The sequence below is a fragment of the Aquarana catesbeiana genome, linkage group LG05 (assembly GCF_042186555.1).
Source record: "Aquarana catesbeiana isolate 2022-GZ linkage group LG05, ASM4218655v1, whole genome shotgun sequence".
NCBI lineage: Eukaryota > Metazoa > Chordata > Amphibia > Anura > Ranidae > Aquarana > Aquarana catesbeiana.
Genome location: NC_133328.1, coordinates 8,962,221 through 8,986,892, shown reverse-complemented (window position 1 = coordinate 8,986,892; position 24,672 = coordinate 8,962,221). Strand labels below are relative to the sequence as shown.

The 24,672-nt window shown below is 52.8% G+C and overlaps 2 protein-coding genes across 2 annotated transcripts in view; one reads left to right on the top strand and one right to left on the bottom strand.

Moving 5' to 3' along the window:
- Positions 1-15,020, bottom strand: part of LOC141145751 (uncharacterized) — a 52,318-nt gene extending 37,298 nt beyond the window's left edge. The window contains exon 1 of the mRNA XM_073632633.1: positions 14,912-15,020. The gene's annotated coding sequence lies outside the window, so the exon portion shown is untranslated. The remainder of the gene's footprint in view (positions 1-14,911) is intronic.
- Positions 15,021-19,199: 4,179 nt separating this feature from the next.
- RHPN1 (rhophilin Rho GTPase binding protein 1) overlaps positions 19,200-24,672 on the top strand; it is a gene marked incomplete at its 3' end in the record, with an annotated part of 71,550 nt that continues 66,077 nt past the window's right edge. Inside the window, 2 exon segments of the mRNA XM_073629424.1 lie at positions 19,200-19,327; positions 22,586-22,679. Of these exon segments, the coding sequence (XP_073485525.1) occupies positions 22,611-22,679 (69 nt within the window).

Sequence of the window (24,672 nt, the reverse complement as noted above, 5' to 3'; positions counted from 1 at the left end):
CAAACTGTTTGTGGGCTTTCTTGTGCATCATCTTTAGAAGAGGCTTCCTTCTGAGATGACAGCCATGCAGACCAATTTGATGCAGTGTGTGGCGTATGGTCTGAGCACTGACAGGCTGACCCCCCACCCCTACAACCTCTGCAGCAATGCTGGCAGCACTCATACATCTATTTCCCAAAGACAACCTCTGGATATGATGCTGAGCACGTGACCTCAACCTCTTTGGTGGACCATGGTGAGGCCTGTTCTGAGTGGAACCTGTCCTGTTATACCGCTGTATGGTCTTGGCCACCGTGCTGCAGCTCAGTTTCAGGGTCTTGGCAATCTTCTTATAGCCTAGACCAGTGATGGTGAACCTCGGCACCCCAGATGTTTTGGAACTACATTTCCCATGATGCTCATGCACTCTACAGTGTAGTTGAGCATCATGGGAAATGTAGTTCCAAAACATCTGGGGTGCCGAGGTTCACCATCACTGGTCTAGGCCATCTTTATGTAGAGCAACAATTCTTTTTTTCAGATCCTCAGAGAGTTCTTTGCCATGAGGTGTCATGTTGAACTTCCAGTGACCAGTATGAGAGAGTGAGAGTGATAACACCAAATTTAACACACCTGCTCCCCATTCACACCTGAGACCTTGTAACACTAACGAGTCACATGACACCGGGGAGTAAAAATGGCTAATTGGGCACAATTTGGACTAGAGGTCGGCCGATATATCGGCCGATATTTGGCGTTTTTTACTTAATCGGCATCAGCCGATTGTGCTGATAAAAAAGGCCGATTGTAACTTCAGCCGTGACTTGCAAATGACTTCTGTAATAGAAGTTAATGCAAGTTTCCTGAGGTTATCTGTGGAGAGGATTCTCTCCTCCTCTGGGCAGCCTGCCAAGTCTGATAAGAAGATACATTGTATCTCTTTCAGGTTCTTTTTATCAATAGACTGAACTCCGTGTGTAGAAGTTCTCAGTTTAACCATTTAAAGACTAAATCTTTTCTGACATTTGTTGCTTACAAGTAAAAATCCTGTATTTTCTGCTAGAAAATCACTTAGAACCCCCAAACATTATATATATTTTTTTAGCAGAGACCCTAGGGAATAAAATGGTGGTTGTTGCAATATTTTATGTCTCTCGGTATTTGCGCAGCGGTCTTTCAAACACAATTTAAAAAAAAAAAAAAAAAAATACAGTAATGAATTAAAAAAAAAACCTAAGCAGTAAAGTTAGCCCATTTTTTTTGTCCAAAAGTTTTGATTACCTGTTTTTGTGTATTTAATATTTAAGATAGGTTTTTTTTTTTGTTTTCTAAATTCTACATACAAGTGAACTGATTGAAGGTTTGTTTTGTTTAAATGAAAAAAAATTCTGTATTACTTAAGGCTGCTTTCACACTGGAGCGGGCATGCGTTGATGGTAAAACGCTGCTAGTTTTAGCGGCGCTTTACCGTCATTTTAGAGGCGCTATTCGGCTGCTAGCAGGGCGCTTATAACCCAGCTAGCGGCCGAGGAAAGGGTTAAATGCGCCCCTGAAGCGCCGCTGCCAAAACGCTTTGCAGGCGCTTCGGCAGCGGTGCGCATTCATTTCAATGGGCAGGAGTGGTGGAGGAGGGGTATACACCGCTCCAAAGATGCCGTTTGCAGGACTTTTTTTTTACATCCTGCCAGCGCATCGCCTCAGTGTGAAAGCACTCGGGATATCACAGTGAGACTGCAGGGGAGCCGTTTGACAGGCACTTTACAGGCGCTATTTTTAGCCCAAAAGCGCCTGAAAAACGCCCCAGTGTGAAAGGGGTCTAACTGTTAGATTTTATGAGATGAAGGGAAAAAAGAAAGGAAAAACAAAAAAAAAAATCGGCCAAATATATCGGCCCAAAAAAATCGGCATCACATATCGGCCATCGGCCACCGCAATTTCTAAATATCGGCATCGGCCAGAGAAAAACCCATATCGGTTGACCTCTAATTTGGACATTTTCACTTAGGGGTGTACTGACTTTTGTTGCCAGCGGTTTAGACATTAATGGCTGTGTGTTGCGTTATTTTGAGGGGACAGCAAATTTACACTGTTATACAAGCTGTACACTCACTACTTTACATTGTAGACAAGTGTCATTTCTTCAGTGTTGTCACATGAAAAGATAGAAGAAAAGATTTGCAAAACGTGAAGGGGGGGGGGGGGTGTATATATGTATATACACACATATATATATTTTATTTTTATTTTTTTTAAACCTGTGCAGTGAACACAAAGGGTTCAAACCTGCATCATCATACCAAAAGTTCTACATATGCTCTGTAGAAGCTCTCTGTACACACAGCTCTTATGCCCCGTTCACACTTATGTGTAGCAGAAGGATGGCCAGAAAGGAGCGTTTCTGCAAACGGACGGAAAATGCATAAGAACGTGAAATGCACTTAGGGTGACATTTTTATAATGGCCCCCAAAACGTGGCCAGCAACCGTGTTGGTTTTTGTGCATTCTGTGTATTTCCCCCCAAAAAAATTGCATTTGAAAAACCAATGCGCAAATACCATGTGACATAAACAGAAAAAAAACATTAAAATGCCCATTATTTTGTCTTTTAGGGTGGGGATCTTCAAACTAAGAACCTCCAGCTGTTGCAGAACTACAAGTCCCATGAGGCATTGTAAAACAACATTCACAGACATGATGGGAATTGTAGTTCCTGAACAACTGAGGGGCCCTAGTTTGAGGACCTCTGCTCTGGGGCCTCTGCTTAAAGTGGAGCTCCACCCAAAAGGGGAAGCTTTGCTTGTTTGCACCCCTGCCCCTTCCACATTTGGCACTTTTGGGGGGGGAGGGGGGAGTGGGTACCTTGTTTTTGACAGGTACCCGCTCCCACTTCTGGGCAAAACATCTTTCGGTCATCTACGACATGTCCAGCCCCTCCTCCGCCTTCTTGGACACACAGAGGTCCCAGAAGACCATTCAGAAAGCGCAGTGGGACTCACGCATGCGCAGTAGGAAACAGGCTTCACTTTCTGATTCCCTTCCTACAGATGCCGGCTCCTGCACCCGAAGCTGATTGACAAATCACCTAGGTGTGCCGACATAGCGGGCTCCCTGGACAGGTGAGTGTCCTTATAGTAAAAGTCAGCAGCTGCAGTATTTGTAAGCTGCTGACTTCATTCTTTTTCTTACAGACGAGAACTCCTCTACAATATATAAAGTTTTGTGGCTTCCAAGATTAACCACTTGCTTACCGGGCACTTAAACCCCCCCCCCCCTCCTGTCCAGACCAATGTTCAGCGCTGACGCACTTTGAATGACGATTACGTGGTCATACATCACTGTACCCAAATTACATTATCATTTTGTTCCCACAAATAGAGCTTTCTTTTGGTGCCATTTGATCACCTCTGCGGTTTTTATTTTTTGTTAAAAAAGATGTATAAAAAGACCGAATTTAAAAAAAAAACAGAGTTAGGTACCTGGTAACTCTTTTTCTAAGAAGTCTTCCAGGGCAGCATCCGAGAGATAGGCTCCTCCTCCCTAAAACAGGAAACACATTAGTCCACCATTATAAATTTCACACTCTTTCCTGTGTGCCTCAGTTATGTTAAAGCACCGAAGGAATTCCCTGTAAGCTGCAAGCTCCCCCTCTGTACCTGGTTTTTGTTGTTTCAAGGGTGGGAACTAGTGCTGCCCTGGAAGACTTCTTAGAAAAAGAGTTACCAGGTACCTAACTCTGTTTTCTCGAATCGTCTTCCAGGGCAGCATCCGAGAGGATATATCAAGCAATACTTACTAGGGTGGGGTTAGAGACTGGAGCACTTTACGACCAAATGCTTGGTCTTGGTCAGACAGCTGGTCTATGCGGTAGTGCTTAGCGAAAGTACTGAAGCTCGACCATGTCGCTGCCCTGCAGATCTGCTCCGGAGTTGCCCCTGCTTTCTCTGCGGCCGAGGTTGCCCAGGCTCTAGTTGAGTGCGCTCTGATTTCACTAGGTGGAGTGAGATTCTGTGCCTTATAGGTAATCTGTATGGCCATCCTTATCCATCTGCTGATGGTGCTTTTTGAAGCTTGTTTCCCTCTGTTGATTCCTGCATAGAGGATGAAGAGGGAGGTCGTTCTACGCCATTCTTTTGTTCTTTCGAGATACGCTATGAGCGTGTTCCTTACATCAAGTTTGCTGTAAATGTTTCTTTTCCTACTATCCATGGTTGTTGGAAGTGAGGGTATGACGATGTTTTGGGTTCTGTGAAATGTAGAAGAGACCTTGGGTAGAAAGGCCGGATCTGGAGAGAGAATTATCTTGTCCAGATGTATTAGACAGTATGGTTCTATTGAAGATAGAGCTTGGATCTCACTCACTCTTCTGGCGGATACTAAGGCCAGAAGGAGCGCAGTTTTTAACGTGAGGTTTTTGTCTGAGCTGTCCTCGATAGGTTCAAACGGAGGGGAAAGAAAGCCCTTAAGTACTGTGCCCATGTCCCAGGTGGGAGTTTTGTACAATTTGGCTGGTTTGGATCTTTTAAGAGCTATGAGGAATCGTCTTATCAGCGGGTCTTCCGCTAGTCTAGTATCCATGACCGAGGAAAGTGCTGCAACTTGTACTTTCAGGGTACTTGGTGATATGTTTTTGTCTGCACCATCTTGTAGGAAGTCCAAAACTATTGGAATTATCCCACCGTTGGAGATTGGTCTGTCTTCGTACCAAGAAACAAATTTTTTCCTTATTTTCTCATAGATGGCTCTCGTTACCGGCTTTCTGCTGTTTAAGATGGTGTTGATTACTCTGTCTGACAGGCCTTTGTTCTGGAGTTTTACCCTCTCAGTAACCAAGCCGAGAGCTTCAAGATTTTGTGGTTCGGATGGTTGACTGGGCCTTGTGACAGTAGATCCGGGCGGTCCGTCAGTGTCAGCTGAGGTTGTATGCTGAGATTTTTTAAATGACTGAACCATGCTCTCTGGGGCCAGTGTGGTGCTATTAGTATCACTGTTGTTTTCTCTGCCTTGATTTTTTGGATTACTTTTGGGATTATGGCAGTTGGAGGGAATGCATAGCACAGATGCCATTTCCAGTTTTGGTTGAAAGCATCCACCCCGCTGTTGCCATCTGTAGGGTCCAGGGAGAAAAATATCGGAGATTTTGCGTTCGCCCTGGAAGCAAATAGGTCTACTTCGGGTATTCCCCACTTCTGGGTGATTTGAGTGAAGGTTGTTTGGTTTAGCGACCATTCCGTGTGTTTTATCGTTTTCCGGCTCAGGAAATCTGCCACTGTATTGTCTGTTCCTTTTAGATGAATACCGGATATCGATCTTATGTTCACTTCTGTCCACAGTAGGATAGATTGTGTCAGTCTCATCAGTTTTTGGGAATTTGGGCCCCCTTGTCTGTTTAGGTATGCGACTGTCGTTGCGTTGTCTGATTGTATCTTTACATCCTTCCCCTGTAATGCTGGCTTGAAGGTTTTTAGCGCTTCCCCCACAGCTTTCAGCTCTCTCAAGTTTGAGGAGGCTCGTGCCCATTTGGGTGTCCATTTCCCTTGCGAGAACCGCCCTTCCATGTGGGCTCCCCATCCTAGGGCGCTTGCATCGGTGGTGATGCTGACTGGATTGACTTGAGCCCATCTGCGCCCCTCGATGACCCGAAGTGGGTTGAGCCACCAGTAGAGTGTTTGTTTGACTGTGGCGGGGACGGGAATGGATTTTTCTAGGGATGCTTGCCTGCCATCCCATTGGGACAGAATGTAGTTCTGTAAGGGTCGCATGTGAATTTGTGCCCAGGTGATGGCTGGAATGGAAGACGTCATCAGTCCTAGTACGGACATTCCGTGCCTGATCGTTGTGGAATGGTTCCTTAGCAGGGACGTAATTGCTTGTGTCATTTTTACGTCTTTTTCCTTTGTTAGGAAAATTTTTGACAGTCTGGAGTCCAGCACGTATCCCAGGTACACTACTCTCTGGCTTGGGATCATTTGCGATTTCTCTGCGTTTATTAACCATCCCAGGTTTTGCAGATAGATCATACTCTTGCGCAGGTTGTTTTCTAGGATTGCGAACCTTAGAAGCTTTTGGTGATCCTTCCTTATGGGGACATGTAGGTAGGCATCCTGTAAGTCTAGTGTTGCCATGAATGTCTCCTGCGGTAGGATGTTCCTGATTGAATAGATAGATTCCATTCTGAATCTCTTGTATCTTATTCCTCGGTTGAGTGGTTTGAGGTTTAGTATCAGCCTTAGTTTGCCTGATGGTTTTCTTTTTGCGAAGATGTGTGAGTAGAAGCCCTTTTGTTCCTCCTCTTGGGGAACGTGACAAATCACCTTCTGATCTAATAGTTTCTGTAGGGATTCTAGAAACACCTTTGCTTGATTGCTGTCCTTGGGTAGCATGGTCGCTAAGTATTTGGTTGGGGGGCGGTTGGAGAATTCTATTGCGTAACCGTCCGCTATGGTGCGCAGTATGAATTTGTTTTCTGTTATCTCCTCCCATTGGTGGGAGAAAGCCACCAATCTGCCCCCCACCTGAAGGCAGTCATTGTTTTTTGTTCTTTTGGGTATTAGGCTTGAGGATGAATTCACCTTTGCCTTTCTTGTTTTGTTGACCCCAGTGCTTTTTTGCCCCTGGCTTATTGAATTTCTTGAAATGCCGAAAGGGCGCCTTCCCTTGTCTCTTCTTGGTTTGAGGGAACCCCTTATTTTTTGCTGCAGTCCTATCCAGGACTGTTTCTAGTTCGGGACCAAACAGTAGGTCTCCAGTGAATGGTATGCCACATAAACGGTTCTTGGAAGGTGCATCCCCCCCCCAGGATTTTAAACACAGGGCTCTGTGGGCCGAGTTTAGTAGTGCCGTGGTCCTAGAGGATATTCTGACAGTTTCTGCTGAAGCATCTGCCAAGAAAGCTGCCGCTCTAGTTAGTGTGGGGATGGTTTTAATTAGTTCCTCCCTGGGTGTGTCGTTCTCCAATAGATCTTGCAGCTGGGTTAGCCAGATTAGCAAGGTTCGGGCTGTGCAGGTGGAAGCAATAGCCGGATTTAGGTTTGCCGCCCCTGCTTCCCATGCCCTTTTCAGGAGAGCTTCTATTTTCTTGTCCATGGGGTCGCTGAGGGTACCTGCGTCATCAAAAGCCAAGTCCGATTTGTTCGTGATTTTTGCCAGAGAGGCATCCACCTTGGGGCATTTAGCCCAGGTTTTGGTGTCTGCTTCCGCAAACGGGTATCTGCGTTTGATTGTGGCGGGGATGAAAAGCTTTTTCTCTGGGTCTTCCCATTCCTTTTTGACTATGTCTTTAAGTGTTTGGTGTACCGGGAACGTTCTTGGCTTCTTGGGCTGGAGCCCTTTGTACATTCTGTCATGCATAGTGAGTTCTGCGGTTTTCTGTTCTTTAATGCCTAGAGTGTCAGTGATGGCTTTGAGAAGACTGTCTGTGTCCTCAGAAGGAAACAGGTTGCAGTCTGTCGTGTCATCTTCCTCCTCTGAGTCTGAACAGATACCGTCTTCTGATTCAAATTGTTCAGATTCATCTGAATCCACCTCTTGTTCTGCCTGTACCTTGTTCTCCCTTGGAATGTGTGTTCCGCTGGTAGATGGGATACTGGCCTGAGCGACACTTGCTGGCGTTTCTAATTTCTCTATAGCTGAGCGTAGTGGTGCCATGGTGCTCTGAATTTCTTTCTTAAAAGAATTGAGCAGGTCTTTCAAAAATCCCTGTGATTCTTTTGCCACCATTTTGTCTAAGCATTTCTGACACAGGGGCTTTTTCCAATCTGGGGAAAGCCTGTGGCTGCATGAGGCACATGTTTTGCCTTTAGCCTTCCTTTCCTCAGGGGTCTTTGCCTGCAAGCGAGCATAGAGAACAAAAAAAAAACCCCGTGAGTTTAGGTGGTCAAAGGAACTGCCTGTAGATAGGCAGTAAAGAGGTTAAGACAGAGATAATTCAATAATATTCTGGCTTACCTTGGAGCTGTCCTGATTTGCAGGATCTGCAGGGCAGGGTGGGGAGCGTCAGACATGATCAGCCACCAGGATCCTCTGCTTAGAGGCCTTTTTATCTGCTTCCTGCATAAGCTCCGACCCCGCCCCCGGCTGACCCCGTGCAGGTTGGTGGACACACCTGCACATGCCGCTGTATTGTAGAGTAACTGTGCTGGTAGTGAAGGGTAGCATTGAACAAATTTGCTATTTGTATTCTGTTTTCTTTCTCTTTTTTTTTTTTTTTTTTTTTTTTAAACTTCCCGCCCCTAGGTGTCCCTGCTCTATCTCCGCAGTAGATAGACTACGGGAAAATGGCCGCCAACCCGGAAGCGGAACTTCCTCGGCGCCATCTTGGTACACCCCCGACTTCCTGTAGCGGCCTGTGGCGGTGAGGACGCTGCTGCGCCGCCCGGAGAGCGGTGGATTCGTTTGGGGGGACAGCCGCAGCCACCAGGGACCTAATTTAGAAGGTGCAAAACCCTCCCTGCTAGACCCTCTGCTGCTGAGGTTTTCGGCAGCGGTCGGCGGCGGCGGCGGGGGGGGGGCGCCCATCTATGCATGTATCCATCCCCCCTGGCGGGCTCCAGATTCTGCGGAAAGCCAGAGGGGGGTGCTTGCGGAAGCATACACAGGCCTAACAGCGGCATGGGGTGGGGATGACAGAGTCCTCCTGCAGCCTGGGGGGATGATTGCAGACCCCTCAGTAGGGGCGAAATCTCAGGCTTTGAGCAATGTTGCCCAGTGCTGCGCCTGCTCGCCCTCCCAAAGCCCCTTGGGCTGTATGGGATGCTGGCAGGGGGTCTCCTGCAACAAGCACAGAGACAGGTGAAAATAAAATAACAAACGTTCTTGCAGCTCCTGTGGGTCCGGAGGAAACACAAACAACTGAGGCACACAGGTAAGAGTGTGAAATTTATAATGGTGGACTAATGTGTTTCCTGTTTTAGGGAGGAGGAGCCTATCTCTCGGATGCTGCCCTGGAAGACGATTCGAGAAAAATTTTTTATAAAACTTTGAAAACAGGTAATTTTTCTCCTTTGTTGATGTACGCTGATGAGGCGACACTGATGGGCACCGATGGGTGGCAGTGATGGGCACTGATGGGTGGCAATAATGGGAACTAATCGGCACTGGCTGGTTACGCTGATAGGCAGCACTGATAGGTGGCACTCATGGGCATTGATAGGTGGCACTCATGGGCATTGATAGGGGGTACTGGTGGGCACTGGCAGGGGGTACTGGTGGGCACTGGCAGGGGGTACTGGTGGGCACTGGCAGGGGGTACTGGTGGGCACTGGCAGGGGGTACTGGTGGGCACTGTTGGCACTGGCAGGGGGTACTGGTGGGCACTGGCAGGGGGTACTGGTGGGCACTGGCAGGGGGTACTGGTGGGCACAGATGAGGCAGAATTGCCTCTTCCTCTTCGGGACCGATGCCCGTTGCACATTTTTTTCTCCTCGCGATCACAGAAAAAAAAACGATTACCGATCTTTTGTTTACATCATGTGATAAGCTGTCATTGGCTGACAGCTGATCACGTGGTAAGTGGCCGGCCCCTTACTCTGATCTGTGATCACCCGGGTCTCAGTGACTTGGTGATCACGGTGTGCGCAGGGAGCGTGCAAAGGGGAGGCCAGAAATTCAGGTCCGCGCTGTGGCCGTCATTCGGTTATAGCGCGGACGCCAAGTGGTTAATTTTCTAGCAAAAAAAAAAAAAAAAAAAAAAAAATGCAGATTTTTTTTTTTTTTTACACGTAGGGGAGAAATGTCAGAACTGGGGTTAAAGTGGAAGTAAACCTTCCTATCGTTTTCAGACAAGGAAGCCGCCATCTTGGCCTCTTGAACTGTCATGGTGCCACACATGCGATCAGTTATGACGCCGGCCATTGGACGGTTGGACAGTTTAGTTTGGAGAACAATCAATGTGACAGTTCCCTTCCCGGCACGTTCTGGGAATGTACATTTTTGGGAAACTGGTAAATCGATGGGTTTAATGATATTTAGGCCTCGATCACACCATGGAGCAGAGAACTCAGCTTTTTCTGCACACGTTCTGCAAGGGCACAAAAAAAACAACAATGGTTCTCTATGTTCACAACACCGTATAACAACATGTGGATTTTTTTCTGCACAGGGAAAAAACTGGAGTGACATCAACATTGGGGTGAATCGGACACATAACTGCCATGTATGGAAACAGATGTCGGTCATCATTGCATGTATGGTGTGAACCAGCCACTTGTCAACCTCGCTACAGCCGAATGACAGCTAGTTCTGGGATGCCGTCATATGATGGCGGCCAGTGATTGCACCCGCTGGGTGTGGGCGGTGTGCTCTGTGATCGTAGAGTCCTCCGGACACAGCTGATCGCAGGTTGAGGTGAAGAGCCAATCAGCGGCTCTTTCCCACGTGATCAGCTGTGTCCAATCACAGCGATATACAGAATCCGGTTATCGGCATTCCGTTCCACTCACTGACAGCACGAGAGAGGAGAGGAGAGGAGAGGAGAGGAGAGGAGAGTCAATAACCGGCTCCTCTAAAAGGGACATCCACACTGATAATCAGTGCAGTCCCAACAGTGCTGCCAATCTTTGCTCACCAGTGCTTCCTATGGGTGTAACATCAGTGCTCCCTACCCATGCAGCCTATCAGTGCCCATCAGTATCACCTACCAGTGCTGCCTACCACTGCCCATCAGTGCCCCCTACCTGTGCCCCTTATCAATGCAGCCAATTAGTGAAGGAGAAAAATGAACTGTTTGCAAAATATAAAAAAATCTGAAAACATTTTTTTGTTTTTAAATGTTCGGCCTTTTTTTGTTAAGCAAAAAAAATAACCCCCCCCCAGTGTGATTAAATACCACCAAAAGAAAGCTCTATTTGTCTGAAAACAAATGATAAAAATGTCATATGTGTAGTGTAGCATGACCACGTAATTGTCATTTAAAATGGTACAGCGCTGAAATTGACCTGGGCAGGAAGGGGAACGTGCCCGGTATGGGGGGGGGGGGGGGGGGACGTGCCCAGTATGGGGGGGGGGGGGACAGATTCCCGGTATTGGGGTGAAAGTGCCCAGTTTCAGGGGGGGGGGGGGGACGTGCCCGGTATCGGGGGGGGGGGGGGGTTTGTGCCCGGTATGGGGGGGGACGTGCCCAGTATGGGGGTGAAAGTGCCCAGTTTCGGGGTAAAGTGCCCGGTATTGGGGGGGTAGATGTGCCCAGTATTCAGGGGAACATTCCCGGTATTGGGGTGAAAGTGCCCAGTATCGGGGGGACGTGCCCTGTATCGGGGAGGAATGTTCCCGGTATCGGGGGGGGGGGGGGGACGTGCCCGGTATGGGGGGGGGAATGTTCCCGGTATGGGGGGGCAACCTGCCCAGTATTTGGGGGGGGGGGGGTTTGTGCCCGGTATCGGGGGGGAATGTTCCCGGTATCGGGGGGGGGGAACCTGCCCAGTATTGGGGGGGTTTGTGCCCGGTATTGGGGGGGGGGGGAGAATGTGCCCGGTATCGGGGGGGAACCTGCCCAGTATTGGGGGGGGGTTTGTGCCCGGTATTGGGGGGGAAACGTGCCCGGTATTGGGGGGGGGGGTTTGTGCCCGGTATTGGGGGGGGGGGGAACGTGCCCGGTATGGGGGGGGGGGAATGTTCCCGGTATTGGGGGGGGGGAGTGCCCGGTATCGGGGGGAATGTTCCCGGTATTGGGAGGGGAACCTGCCCGGTATTGGGGGGGGGAGAATGTGCCCGGTATTGGGGGGGGGAGAATGTGCCCGGTATCGGGGGGGAGAACGTGCCCGGTATCGGGGGGGAATGTTCCCGGTATCGGGGGGAGGAAACCTGCCCGGTATTGGGGGGGGTTTGTGCCCGGTATTCAGGGGAACATTCCCGGTATTGGGGTGAAAGTGCCCAGTATCGGGGGGACGTGCCCGGTATCGGGGAGGAATGTTCCCGGTATCGGGGGGGGGGGGACGTGCCCGGTATGGGGGGGGGGAATGTTCCCGGTATGGGGGGGCAACCTGCCCAGTATTTGGGGGGGGGGGTTTGTGCCCGGTATCGGGGGGGAATGTTCCCGGTATCGGGGGGGGGGAACCTGCCCAGTATTGGGGGGGTTTGTGCCCGGTATTGGGGGGGGGGGGAGAATGTGCCCGGTATCGGGGGGGAACCTGCCCAGTATTGGGGGGGTTTGTGCCCGGTATTGGGGGGGAAACGTGCCCGGTATTGGGGGGGGAAACGTGCCCGGTATTGGGGGGGGGGGAACGTGCCCGGTATGGGGGGGGGGGAATGTTCCCGGTATTGGGGGGGGAGTGCCCGGTATCGGGGGGAATGTTCCCGGTATTGGGAGGGGAACCTGCCCGGTATTGGGGGGGGAGAATGTGCCCGGTATCGGGGGGGGAGAACGTGCCCGGTATCGGGGGGGGAGAACGTGCCCGGTATCGGGGGGGAGAACGTGCCCGGTATCGGGGGGAGGAAACCTGCCCGGTATTGGGGGGGGTTTGTGCCCGGTATTGGGGGGGGGGAACGTGCCCGGTATCGGAGGGGAATGTTCCCGGTATTGGGGGGGAGTGCCCGGTATCGGGGGGGGGGGGGGCGGGGACCTGCCCGTTATTGGGGGGGAGAATGTGCCCGGTATCGGGGGGAACCTGCCCAGTATTGGGGGGGGTTTGTGCCCGGTATCGGGGGGGGAGAATGTGCCCGGTATTGGGGGGGGAGAATGTGCCCGGTATTGGGGGGGGAGAATGTGCCCGGTATTGGGGGGGGAGAATGTGCCCGGTATTGGGGGGGGAGTGCCCGGTATCGGGGGGGAATGTTCCCGGTATTGGGGGGGAGTGCCCGGTATCGGGGGGGGGGGGGGACCTGCCCGGTATTGGGGGGGGAACCTGCCCAGTATTGGCGGGGAGAATGTGCCCGGTATTGGGGGGGAGAATGTGCCCGGTATTGGGGGGGAGAATGTGCCCGGTATTGGGGGGGGGAGAATGTGCCCGGTATCGGGGGGGGGGGACGTGCCCGGTATCGGGGGGGGGGATGTGCCCGGTATCGGGGGGGGGGGACGTGCCCGGTATCGGGGGGGGGGGGGGGGACGTGCCCGGTATCGGGGGGGGACGTGCCCGGTATAGGGGGGGGACGTGCCCGGTATCGGGGGGGGGGGACGTGCCCGGTATCGGGGGGGACGTGCCTGGTATCGGGGGGGAATGTGCCCGGTATTGGGGGGGAATGTGCCCGGTATCGGGGGGGGGGGAGTGCCCGGTATCGGGGGGGGGGAAACCTGTCCGGTATTGGGGGGGGAACGTGCCCGGTATCGGGGGGAATGTTCCCGGTATTGGGGGGGGAGTGCCCGGTATCGGGGGGGGGGACCTGCCCGGTATCGGGGGGGAGGAAGAATGTGCCCGGTATCGGGGGGGGAGAATGTGCCCGGTATCGGGGGGGAATGTTCCCGGTATCGGGGGGGAACCTGCCCAGTATTGGGGGGGGGGGGTTTGTGCCCGGTATTGGGGGGGGAGAATGTGCCCGGTATTGGGGGGGGAGAATGTGCCCGGTATCGGGGGGGAATGTTCCCGGTATTGGGGGGGGAGTGCCCGGTATCGGGGGGGAATGTTCCCGGTATTGGGGGGGGGAGTGCCCGGTATCGGGGGGGAATGTTCCCGGTATTGGGGGGGAGTGCCCGGTATCGGGGGGAGGGGACCTGCCCGGTATTGGGGGGGAACCTGCCCAGTATTGGCGGGGAGAATGTGCCCGGTATCGGGGGGGAGAATGTGCCCGGTATCGGGGGGGGGGGAATGTGCCCGGTATCTGGAGGGGAACGTGCCCGGTATCTGGAGGGGGACGTGCCCGGTATCTGGAGGGGGACGTGCCCGGTATCTGGAGGGGGACGTGCCCGGTATCTGGAGGGGGACGTGCCCGGTATCTGGAGGGGGACGTGCCCGGTATCTGGAGGGGGACGTGCCCGGTATCTGGAGGGGGACGTGCCCGGTATCTGGAGGGGGACGTGCCCGGTATCTGGAGGGGGACGTGCCCGGTATCGGGGGGGGGGACGTGCCCGGTATCGGGGGGGGGGACGTGCCCGGTATCGGGGGGATGGGGGACGTGCCCGGTATCGGGGGGATGGGGGACGTGCCCGGTATCGGGGGGGACGTGCCCGGTATCGGGGGGATGGGGGACGTGCCCGGTATCTGAAGGGGGACGTGCCCGGTATCTGGAGGGGGACGTGCCCGGTATCGGGGGGGGGACGTGCCCGGTATCGGGGGGGATGGGGGACGTGCCCGGTATCTGGAGGGGGACGTGCCCGGTATCTGGAGGGGGACGTGCCCGGTATCGGGGGGGGGGACGTGCCCGGTATCGGGGGGGGGGGGACGTGCCCGGTATCGGGGGGATGGGGGACGTGCCCGGTATCGGGGGGATGGGGGACGTGCCCGGTATCGGGGGGGACGTGCCCGGTATCGGGGGGATGGGGGACGTGCCCGGTATCTGAAGGGGGACGTGCCCGGTATCTGGAGGGGGACGTGCCCGGTATCGGGGGGGGGACGTGCCCGGTATCGGGGGGGATGGGGGACGTGCCCGGTATCGGGGGGGAAGAACGTGCCAGATATTGGGAGGGGGACGTGCCCGGTATCGGAGGGGGGACGTGCCCGGTATCTGGAAGGGGACATGCCCGGTATCGGGGGGATGGGGGACGTGCCCGGTATCGGGGGGGACGTGCCCGGTATCGGGGGGGATGGGGGACGCACCAGGTATCGGGGCGATTTGTTTTGGGGTTCTGAACTTTCCGGCCTCCCCCGCCGTACCTGAGCCACCTGTGAGGGTCCCGGGTAATCTGGAGTCCCCCTAGATAGAGGGTTCTCTGTATATTGGGGTGACATTGGGGTCCCCTCACCTTACAATAGAACACACAGGCTGCTCTCATCTATAAACAAGGCCGCTGTTGCCCCTGACAACCATGACTGCACCCTGTACATGGACTGTGATCTCTATCGGTTACCTGACTCCTCTCCCGCCTCTCTCCGCTCAGCCCCTCCGCCGCTCACTCACACGCGAGAACTGGAGCACGTACAGCGACGCCGCCCGCGCGGGCCGTCGCTCTACGCTGCGCGTTGACGTCACGCGCCTCCGCTCTCCCCGGGCAGACGGTAGAATGGCGGACAGCGACCCCTACTGGAGACAGAAAGCTTAGCAGGAGTCACGTGATCAGGGAGCTCACTGACAGCAGAGCTTCCCCGTGAACTGCATAGAACGGACACTGATTGTAGAAAGTATTGGGGGCTCATCTACATTTGCTGAGTTTTACAGCTGAGCGTAATGGGGGGGGGGGACTCGCCATTTCCACTCACTTCCATTCATTTCCACTCATTTCCATTCATGATGAACACCCCAAAACGCCTGTTTTTTTTGGAGCGGAGCGCGTTTTTCCTTACCGCGCAACTTGGCGTGTTTGTAGTACGCTCTGCCAAGCAACAAAAATGCGCAGTAAAAAAAACGCATGCACTCGGAGGCGCCATGAATAATTTGGCTCCGTTCACACTTGACGTTTCTGAACAAAGCGTGCAGAAAATGGGCGGGGTTATCTAGGGAACCAAATTGTGAACGTGCAGCATGGCGGCGTTCATCGTAATAAAATAAGTACGTGGCCGATCAAAGTCCACGTGTTGAATGTTTTAAAACCCTGTGCAGTAAAGAGATGGCATCAATACTTCACCCCCCCCCCCTCCTTGGGGCAGACCACCTTTGTGGGTCAGTTAGAGAGTATAGCTCTGGAAAGTCTAGGGCTAAACCACAAAGGGGTTATGGGGGGGGGGGGGAGATGCCAGCCACGAATCAGTGGAAACTTTGGTCACAATGGACTTCTGAAATGAACCCCTTCAATGCCGGGAACTTTCACCCCCTTCCTGTCCAGACCAATTTTCAGCTTTCAGCGCTGTCACACTTTGAATGACAATTGCGCGGTCATGCTACACCCAGATGACATTTTGAAATTTTTTTTCCCCCCACAAATAGAGCTTTCTTTTGTCTTTATTTGATCGCCTCGGCGGTTTTTATTTTTTGCACTATAAACATAAAAAGAGCGAAAATTTTGAAAAAAAAATATTTTTTTACTTTTTGCTATAATAAATATCCCATATAAAAAATAACAAAAAAAACAACAATTTCTTTCATTAGTTTAGGCCGATATGTATTCTTTTACATATTTTTGGTAAAAAAAAAAAAAAAATCGCAATAAGCGTATATTGATTGGTTTGCGCAAAAGTTATAGCGTCTACAAAATAGGAGATAGATTTATGGCATTTTTGTTGTTTTTATTTTTTTACTAGTAAGACCCCTTTCACACTGGGGCGGTTTGCAGGCGATATTGCGCTAAAATTAGCGCCTGCGAACCGACCCAAAACAGTCGCTGCTGTGTCTCCAGTATGAAATCCCCCGAGGGCTTCCACACTGAGGCGTTGCGCTGGCAGGACGGGGAAAAAAAGTCCTGCCAGCAGCATCTTCGGAGCGGTGAAGGAGCGGAGTGTATACCGCTCCTCCACCGCTTCTGCCCATTGAAATCAATGGGGCAGCGCGCCTATACCGCCGGCAAAGTGCCTCTACAGAGGCGCTTTGCGGTGGTTTTTAACCCTTTCTTGGCCGCCCCGCTAGCGGCCGCATACCGCCGCTAAAACGACGGTAAAGCGCCACTAATAATAGCGGCGCTTTACCGCCGACGCACCTCCCGTCCCAGTGTGAAATGGCGGTGATCTGCGATTTTTTATCGGGACTGCGACATTGCGGCGGACACTTCGGACACTTTTGACACTATTTTGGAACCTGTGACATCTATACAGCGATCAGAGCTATAAAAATGCACTGATTACTGTGTAAATGTGACTGGCAGGGAAGGGGGTTAACACTAGGGGGCGATGAAGGGGTTAATTGTGTATCCCAGGGAGTGATCCTAACTGTAGGGGGGCGGGGACTCACAAGGGGAGGAGATCAATCGGTGTTCCTCTGTACTGGGGAGACACGATCGGTCTCCTCTCCTCTGACGGGGCCATAGGTCTGCTGTGTTCACGGGCAATCGCATGCGCATCGGGTGCCTAGTGACGCGGCGGGCGCGCACCGCCACCGGCACACGTGCGCCCCCTAGAGGCTCAGAAAGTAAAAGACGTCACACGACGGCGGCCCGGAGGGACAAAGGGGTTCCTGCCGCCGTCATATCACCATGCCCGGTAGGGAAGTGGTTAAATAGGGATCGGGAGGTATGTAGTACCTGGGCGGGGCTGGGACACAACCTCTATAGATAATATTGTGGAGAGTCTCTAGGGGGGGGAGGCAAATGGCCGCCTCTGTGGAAGTGCAAGCATCGGCGGGAAGACTGGTTTGCAACCAATCACGGATATGGACTAGTTGAGAGGCCAAACGGTATTGAGCAAAAATTAGGAAATGCCAATCCACCGTAGCCAGCCTTGTGGGTTGGGAGGTCTCAAGGTTTCAAGCGCTATCCTAGGAGGGCAGGACCATTCCATCAAAATGCCGGGAATATGGTGTCAATGCGTTTTTTAAAAATTGATTTAGGTATTCTGCATGGGGAATGGGCCGTGACATAGAGCCACTTGGGAAGGTGTATCATTTTAATAAAATTACCCCCCCCCCCATTAGGTCTAGAGGTAGGTCCATCCAGTGGCGTCGCTAGGGGGTGGCTACTGGGGCTATAGCCCCCAATCTGGGAAGGTGTATCATTTTAATAACATTAGCCCCTCCCCATTAGGTCTAGAGGTAGGTCCATCCAGTGGCGTCTCTAGGGGGTGGCTACTGGGGCTATAGCCCGTAATTCCGGGAAGGTGTATCATTTTAATAACATTAGCCCCTCCCCATTAGGTCTAGAGGTAGGTCCATCCAGTGGCGTTGCTAGGGGGTGGCTACTGGGGCTATAGCCCCCAATCCAGGAAGGTGTATCATTTTAATAACATTACCCCCTCCCCATTAGGTCTAGAGGTAGGTCCATCCAGTGGCGTCGCTAGGGGATGGCTACTGGGGCTATAGCCCGTAATTCCGGGAAGGTGTATCATTTTAATAAAATTAGCCCCCCCCCATTAGGTCTAGAGGTAGGTCCATCCAGTGGCGTCGCTAGAGGGTGGCTACTGGGGCTATAGCCCCCAATCTGGGGCCCATAGCCCCGAGTCTCTTGCCTAGGGTTGGCTCCAGGCTCCATCTGCTCAGCTGGTGGCCGGGGGGGAGGAACAGGACTAGTTGATGCCCCTCCCTTCTAGATTGTACAGATACATACACACACACACAGAGGTGTATTATATATATATGTATGTGCCCGCCCAAGCGTACGACTTTCTTTACTTCGCTGCTATGGACTCTCGCCCCAAATCTTTTGTAGACCTAGCAAACGCCCCTGCACACTCCCCCTCTCCGGTAGGTACACCCCATGTCTCCGGTAGGTTCCCCTCCCCCCGCTCACCCTCTCCGGTTATATTAATTATAATATTAAATGAATATGATGTCATAATGGTCACGTGACCATTATGACATCATATTCATTTAATATTAGAATTTAATAATATTTAATGATATTATTTTTTTTTTATAATATTTACAATAATAATTATTATTATTGTAAATATGAATACACTTAATAATATTAGTAATAATAATAAGAATATTACCAATAATAATAAAAAGTATAATAAATAGTTTTTCTGTATCGGGTCAGCTGAATTCCGCTCTGTAGATTTCCCGGAGCCACCTCTATGGGCCCCCCCACCCGGGCCCCCCCCCGGAGCCGCCTCTACGCCCCCCCCCCCGTGCCCCCCCCCCCGGAGCCACCTCTACGGGCCCCCCCGGGGCCCCCCCCCCCCCCGGAGCCGCCTCTACGGGCCCCCCTCCCGGGCCCCCCCGGGCCCTTCACGGTTTCTTGCTCCGGGGCCCTGAAGATTCTAGTTACTCCTCTGGACAGAATTGTTGTGAAAGTTCCCGATTTAATTATAAACTTTGCAGATGATTGTTTAGTAAATAAAATCACCTTTGTGAATAGAGAGATCCAACCTGAATAAGGAGCCAACCCCAGACAGCATCACTCTGTATACAGATTGGAGCGATCACTGATGTGGTGTAGTTCCCCGCTATGACCTGCAGAGGGCGGCCTCACACTCGTGTCTGGCGGCACCTGTAGAGCTGCAGGTCTCCGCCCAATGAAGCTAAAAATCCGCATCTCCATGGAGACCAAAACTCTGTCTCCTTTCCCCGCCCCCCCTCCTCCCTCCCTGACCTGGATTGGTGGAAGCGGGAGCAGAGGCTGTTCCGGATTGGCGGGGAGAGAAGGAGTGACGTAGACGCGAGGGAGTCCCCGCCCTCCGGTGTTGGTCCCCGTTATGTAGCGGGATGAGCGAAGAACCGGAGCGGAGAAACACCGGAGGGGGTGAGCGGGGGAGGGGAACCTACCGGGGAGGGTGAGCGGGGGAGGGGAACCTACCGGAGAGGGTGAGCGGGGGAGGGGAACCTACCGGAGAGGGTGAGCGGGGGAGGGGAACCTACCGGGGAGGGTGAGCGGGGGAGGGGAACCTACCGGAGAGGGTGAGCGGGGGAGGGGAACCTACCGGAAAGGGTGAGCGGGGGAGGGGAACCTACCTGAGCGGGGGAGGGGAACCTACCGGAGAAGGTGAGCGGGGGAGGGGAACCTACCGGAGACATGGGGTCTACCTACCGGAGAGGGGGAGTGTGTATAGGGATCCTAGAGGGGTGTATATAGAGGGGTGTATATAGAGGGGTGTATATAGAGATGATAGAGGGGTGTTTATAGAGATGATAGAGGGGTGTATATAGAGGGGTGTATATAGAGATCCTAGAGGGGTGTATATAGAGGGGTGTATATAGAGGGGTGTATATAGAGGGGTGTATATAGAGGGGTGTATATAGAGGGGTGTATATAGAGATGATAGAGGGGTGTATATAGAGATGATAGAGGGGTGTTTATAGAGATGATAGAGGGGTGTATATAGAGGGGTGTATATAGAGATCCTAGAGGGGTGTATATAGAGGGGTGTATATAGAGGGGTGTATATAGAGGGGTGTATATAGAGATCCTAGAGGGGTGTATATAGAGGGGTGTATATAGAGGGGTGTATATAGAGGGGTGTATATAGAGGGGTGTATATAGAGGGGTGTATATAGAGGGGTGTATATAGAGATCCTAGAGGGGTGTATATAGAGGGGTGTATATAGAGGGGTGTATATAGAGGGGTGTATATAGAGGGGTGTATATAGAGATCCTAGAGGGGTGTATATAGAGATGATAGAGGGGTGTATATAGAGGGGTGTATATAGAGATGATAGAGGGGTGTATATAGAGATGATAGAGGGGTGTATATAGAGATCCTAGAGGGGTGTATATAGAGATGATAGAGGGGTGTATATAGAGATCCTAGAGGGGTGTATATAGAGATCCTAGAGGGGTGTATATAGAGATCCTAGAGGGGTGTATATAGAGATGATAGAGGGGTGTATATAGAGATCCTAGAGGGGTGTATATAGAGATCCTAGAGGGGTGTATATAGAGATCCTAGAGGGGTGTATATAGAGATCCTTGAGGGGTGTATATAGAGATGATAGAGGGGTCTGTATATAGATATCCTAGAGGGGTGTATATAGAGATCCTAGAGGGGTGTATATAGAGATCCTAGAGGGGTGTATATAGAGATCCTAGAGGGGTGTATATAGAGATCCTAGAGGGGTGTATATAGAGATCCTAGAGGGGTGTATATAGAGATCCTAGAGGGGTGTATATAGAGATCCTAGAGGGGTGTATATAGAGATCCTAGAGGGGTATGTAAAGGGGTGTATATAGAGATGATAGAGGGGTGTATATAGAGATCCTAGAAGGGTGTATATAGGCTCTCTCCTCTCCCCGGCTGCCGGCTATAGTGGGCGGGGCCAAGCACTGCCTGGGAAGAGAGAGCCGAGGAGTCATGAATAGATTATAGTTTTTAAAGCAGCAGGGGGGGAGGGGGCAAACACTCACGAGCAGACAGACAGACAGACAGACAGGGAGGGGGGAGAGGAGGACCGGAGAGCTGCGGATGACGGAGGCACATAAACTGACCACGGTGTCAGGGCTCAGCGGCCATGATAGAATGTGGTCAGGCAGGATCAGACAGGTGTTTCAGGTGTTACTGGGGGGGGGGCACATGACACAGCACCAGCACTGTGCTCTATAACATGCTTTAACGGAACAGAATCCATCCATTCATTTTTTTTTTTAGGCCGGTTTCACAGTGGGGCGGTGGGTGCGTCGGGCGTAAAACGCCGCTATTTTTAGCGGCGCTTTACCGTCATTTTAGCGGCGCTATGCGGCCGCTAGAGAAACGGTTTTAAACCCCCGCTAGCGGCCAAGAAAGGGTTAAAACCGCCCGCAAAGGGCTGCTGCAGCGGCGCTTTGCCGGCGGTATAGCCGCGCTGCCCTGTTGATTTCAATGGGCAGGATCGGTATAGGAGCGGTGTATACACCGCTCCAAAGATGCTGCTGGCTGGAGTTTTTTCAGCGTCCCGCCAGCGCACCGCTCCGGTGTGAGAGCCCTCGGGGGCGTTCACATTGAAGACACAGCAGCTGCTGTTTCAGGACGCTTTGCAGGTGCTATTTTTAGCGCTGTAGTGCCTGCAAAGCGCCCCAGTGTGAAAGGGGTCTTAGAGTAACAAACACTTTAACAATGTCATTTCATGAGATCATTTAGGGGCGGGGCAGGGTAGGAGTTGGGTGGGGCAACTGTTTTTTTGTGTAGGGGGACGGGTGGTGGTACACGCGTGTAGTGGGACGGTGTACATGTGTAGGTGGACGGGGGGGCGGTAGAGCTGTGTAGGGTGATAGGGGGGGCGGTAGAGCTGTGTAGGGTGATAGGGGGGGCGGTAGAGCTGTGTAGGGTGATAGGGGGGCGGTAGAGCTGTGTGGGGTGATAGGGGGGGCGGTAGAGCTGTGTAGGGTGATAGGGGGGGCGGTAGAGCTGTGTAGGGTGATGGGGGGGCGGTAGAGCTGTGTAGGGTGATGGGGGGGCGGTAGAGCTGTGTAGGGTGATGGGGGGGGCGGTAGAGCTGTGTAGGGTGATGGGGGGGGCGGTAGAGCTGTGTAGGGTGATGGGGGGGGGCGGTAGAGCTGTGTAGGGTGATGGGGGGGGCGGTAGAGCTGTGTAGGGTGATGGGGGGGCGGTAGAGCTGTGTAGGGTGATGGGGGGGCGGTAGAGCTGTGTAGGGTGATGGGGGGGGGGGGGGCGGTAGAGCTGTGTAGGGTGATGGGGGGGGGGGCGGTAGAGCTGTGTAGGGTGATGGGGGGGGGGGGGCGGTAGAGCTGTGTAGGGTGATGGGGGGGGGGGGGGGGGCGGTAGAGCTGTGTAGGGTGATGGGGGGGGGCGGTAGAGCTGTGTAGGGTGATGGGGGGGCGGTAGAGCTGTGTAGGGTGATGGGGGGGGCGGTAGAGCTGTGTAGGGTAATGGGGGGTCGGTAGAGCTGTGTAGGGTGATGGGGGGGCGGTAGAGCTGTGTAGGGTAATGGGGGGTCGGTAGAGCTGTGTAGGGTGATAGGGGGGGCGGTAGAGCTGTGTAGGGTGATAGAGGGCGGCACACACACGTGTGGGGGGCGGTATTAATGCGGTGTCACTGATGACAAATGTCGGCTCTTTCCGTTTCTCCAGCTCTCCTGCCAGGACGTGGACAGTGATGGAGTCGGTTCCGGCGGACGGGGACCCTTTCCTGTCACGTGGGGGGACGGAGGGGAGTGTCCGCAAGGTAAGAGATCTCTTATGTCTGTCCCCTGTTTGGTCTCCATTCCTGGCCCCTCCCCCCTCTCTGTCTACGGGGGGCGCTGTATTCCCTATGGGCCTTCTTCCTACTTTCTCCATCCCTGGCTTCACATCTGTTTAAAGTAGAACTAAAGCCAAAGTTTTTTTTTTTTTTTTTTTTTGGATAGAGTAGGGGGTTAGAACCCCTGTCCATGTTTTTACCATCTCTGTCCAGTTGGGGAGCTTTCGCTTTACTTCCTGTCCCCAAAACAGGAAGTGAGGGAATCCATGGTGGTTTCCAGAACTAGTGTCCCCATTGGAAGATTTCCCTTCTATTCCTGTTCTGGTGACAACCCAAAATTTGGGGGGTTCTTTTGGGTATAATGATAAACATGACACAGAGAGGGTGAATCTCCCTAATGGGGGGGGGGCGACACAGACAGCAATAAAAAACTAACAGTGGTTCTAATCCCTCTCCACTCTATCCAACACTAAATAAAAGTTTACCTTTTTAGCTTTACTTGAATTTGGATGGTTTTCATGCCATCTCCCACCGTATAATCTGGGATGATTTGTCCTGGAACACGTAGATAGGAGTTCTGATTCTCACTGTTCCTGGTCTGTGATTCACAATTATTGAAGTCAGGAAGCTTTTGCGATAGACGTCCAGGAATGGCGGCCCCCGTATTTCCCTCTATGACCATATACTATGAGAAATGACTTCATAACCAGGATGGCTCCTGGGAGGAGATGGATGATGGGGCTCCCGGGAGGAGATGGAGGAGGATGATGGGGCTCCCAGGAGGAGATGGAGATGATGGGCTCCCGGGAGGAGATGGATGGTGGGGCTCCCGGGAGGAGATGGAGGATGATGGGGCTCCTGGGAGGAGATGGAGGATGATGGGGCTCCTGGGAGGAGATGGAGGATGATGGGGCTCTGGGAGGAGGTGGAGGATGATGGGGCTCCTGGGAGGAGGTGGAGGATGATGGGGCTCCTGGGAGGAGGTGGAGGATGATGGGGCTCCTGGGAGGAGGTGGAGGATGATGGGGCTCCTGGGAGGAGGTGGAGGATGATGGGGCTCCTGGGAGGAGGTGGAGGATGATGGGGCTCCTGGGAGGAGGTGGAGGATGATGGGGCTCCTGGGAGGAGATGGAGGATGATGGGGCTCTGGGAGGAGATGGATGATGGGGCTCCCGGGAGTAGATGTTGGAGGATGGGGCTCCCGGGAGTAGATGTTGGAGGATGGGGCTCCCGGGAGTAGATGCTGGATGATGGGGCCCCCGGGAGGAGATGGAGGATGATGGGGCTCCCGGGAGGAGATGGAGGATGATGGGGCTCCCAGGAGGGGATAGCGGATGATGGGGCTCCCTGGAGGAGATGGCGGATGATGGGGCTCCCTGGAGGAGATGGCGGATGATGGGGCTCCCTGGAGGAGATGGCGGATGATGGGGCTCCCTGGAGGAGGTGGAGGATGATGGGGCTCCCTGGAGGAGATGGCGGATGATGGGGCTCCCTGGAGGAGATGGCGGATGATGGGGCTCCCTGGAGGAGATGGCGGATGATGGGGCTCCCTGGAGGAGGTGGAGGATGATGGGGCTCCCTGGAGGAGATGGCGGATGATGGGGCTCTGGGAGGAGATGGAGGATGATGGGGCTCCCTGGAGGAGATGGCGGATGATGGGGCTCCCGGGAGGAGATGGCGGATGATGGGGCTCTGGGACGAGATAGCGGATGATGGGGCTCTGGGAGGAGATGGAGGATGATGGGGCTCTGGGAGGAGATGGAGGATGATGGGCCCCCCGGTAGGAGACGGATGGGCGGAGCGTAGGGGGAAGCTGTAAGTTTATTTTGCAGAAACCATGTTGCCAGACCAATTTAATTCAACAAAAATGTTCCCATAAGATTATATGAGCATTTATGATATTTTATACACTTTATTTACCTGTAACTGTGACTGCTGCTGGGTGCCGCCATCTTGGATGTGAAATCAGCAGACTCGG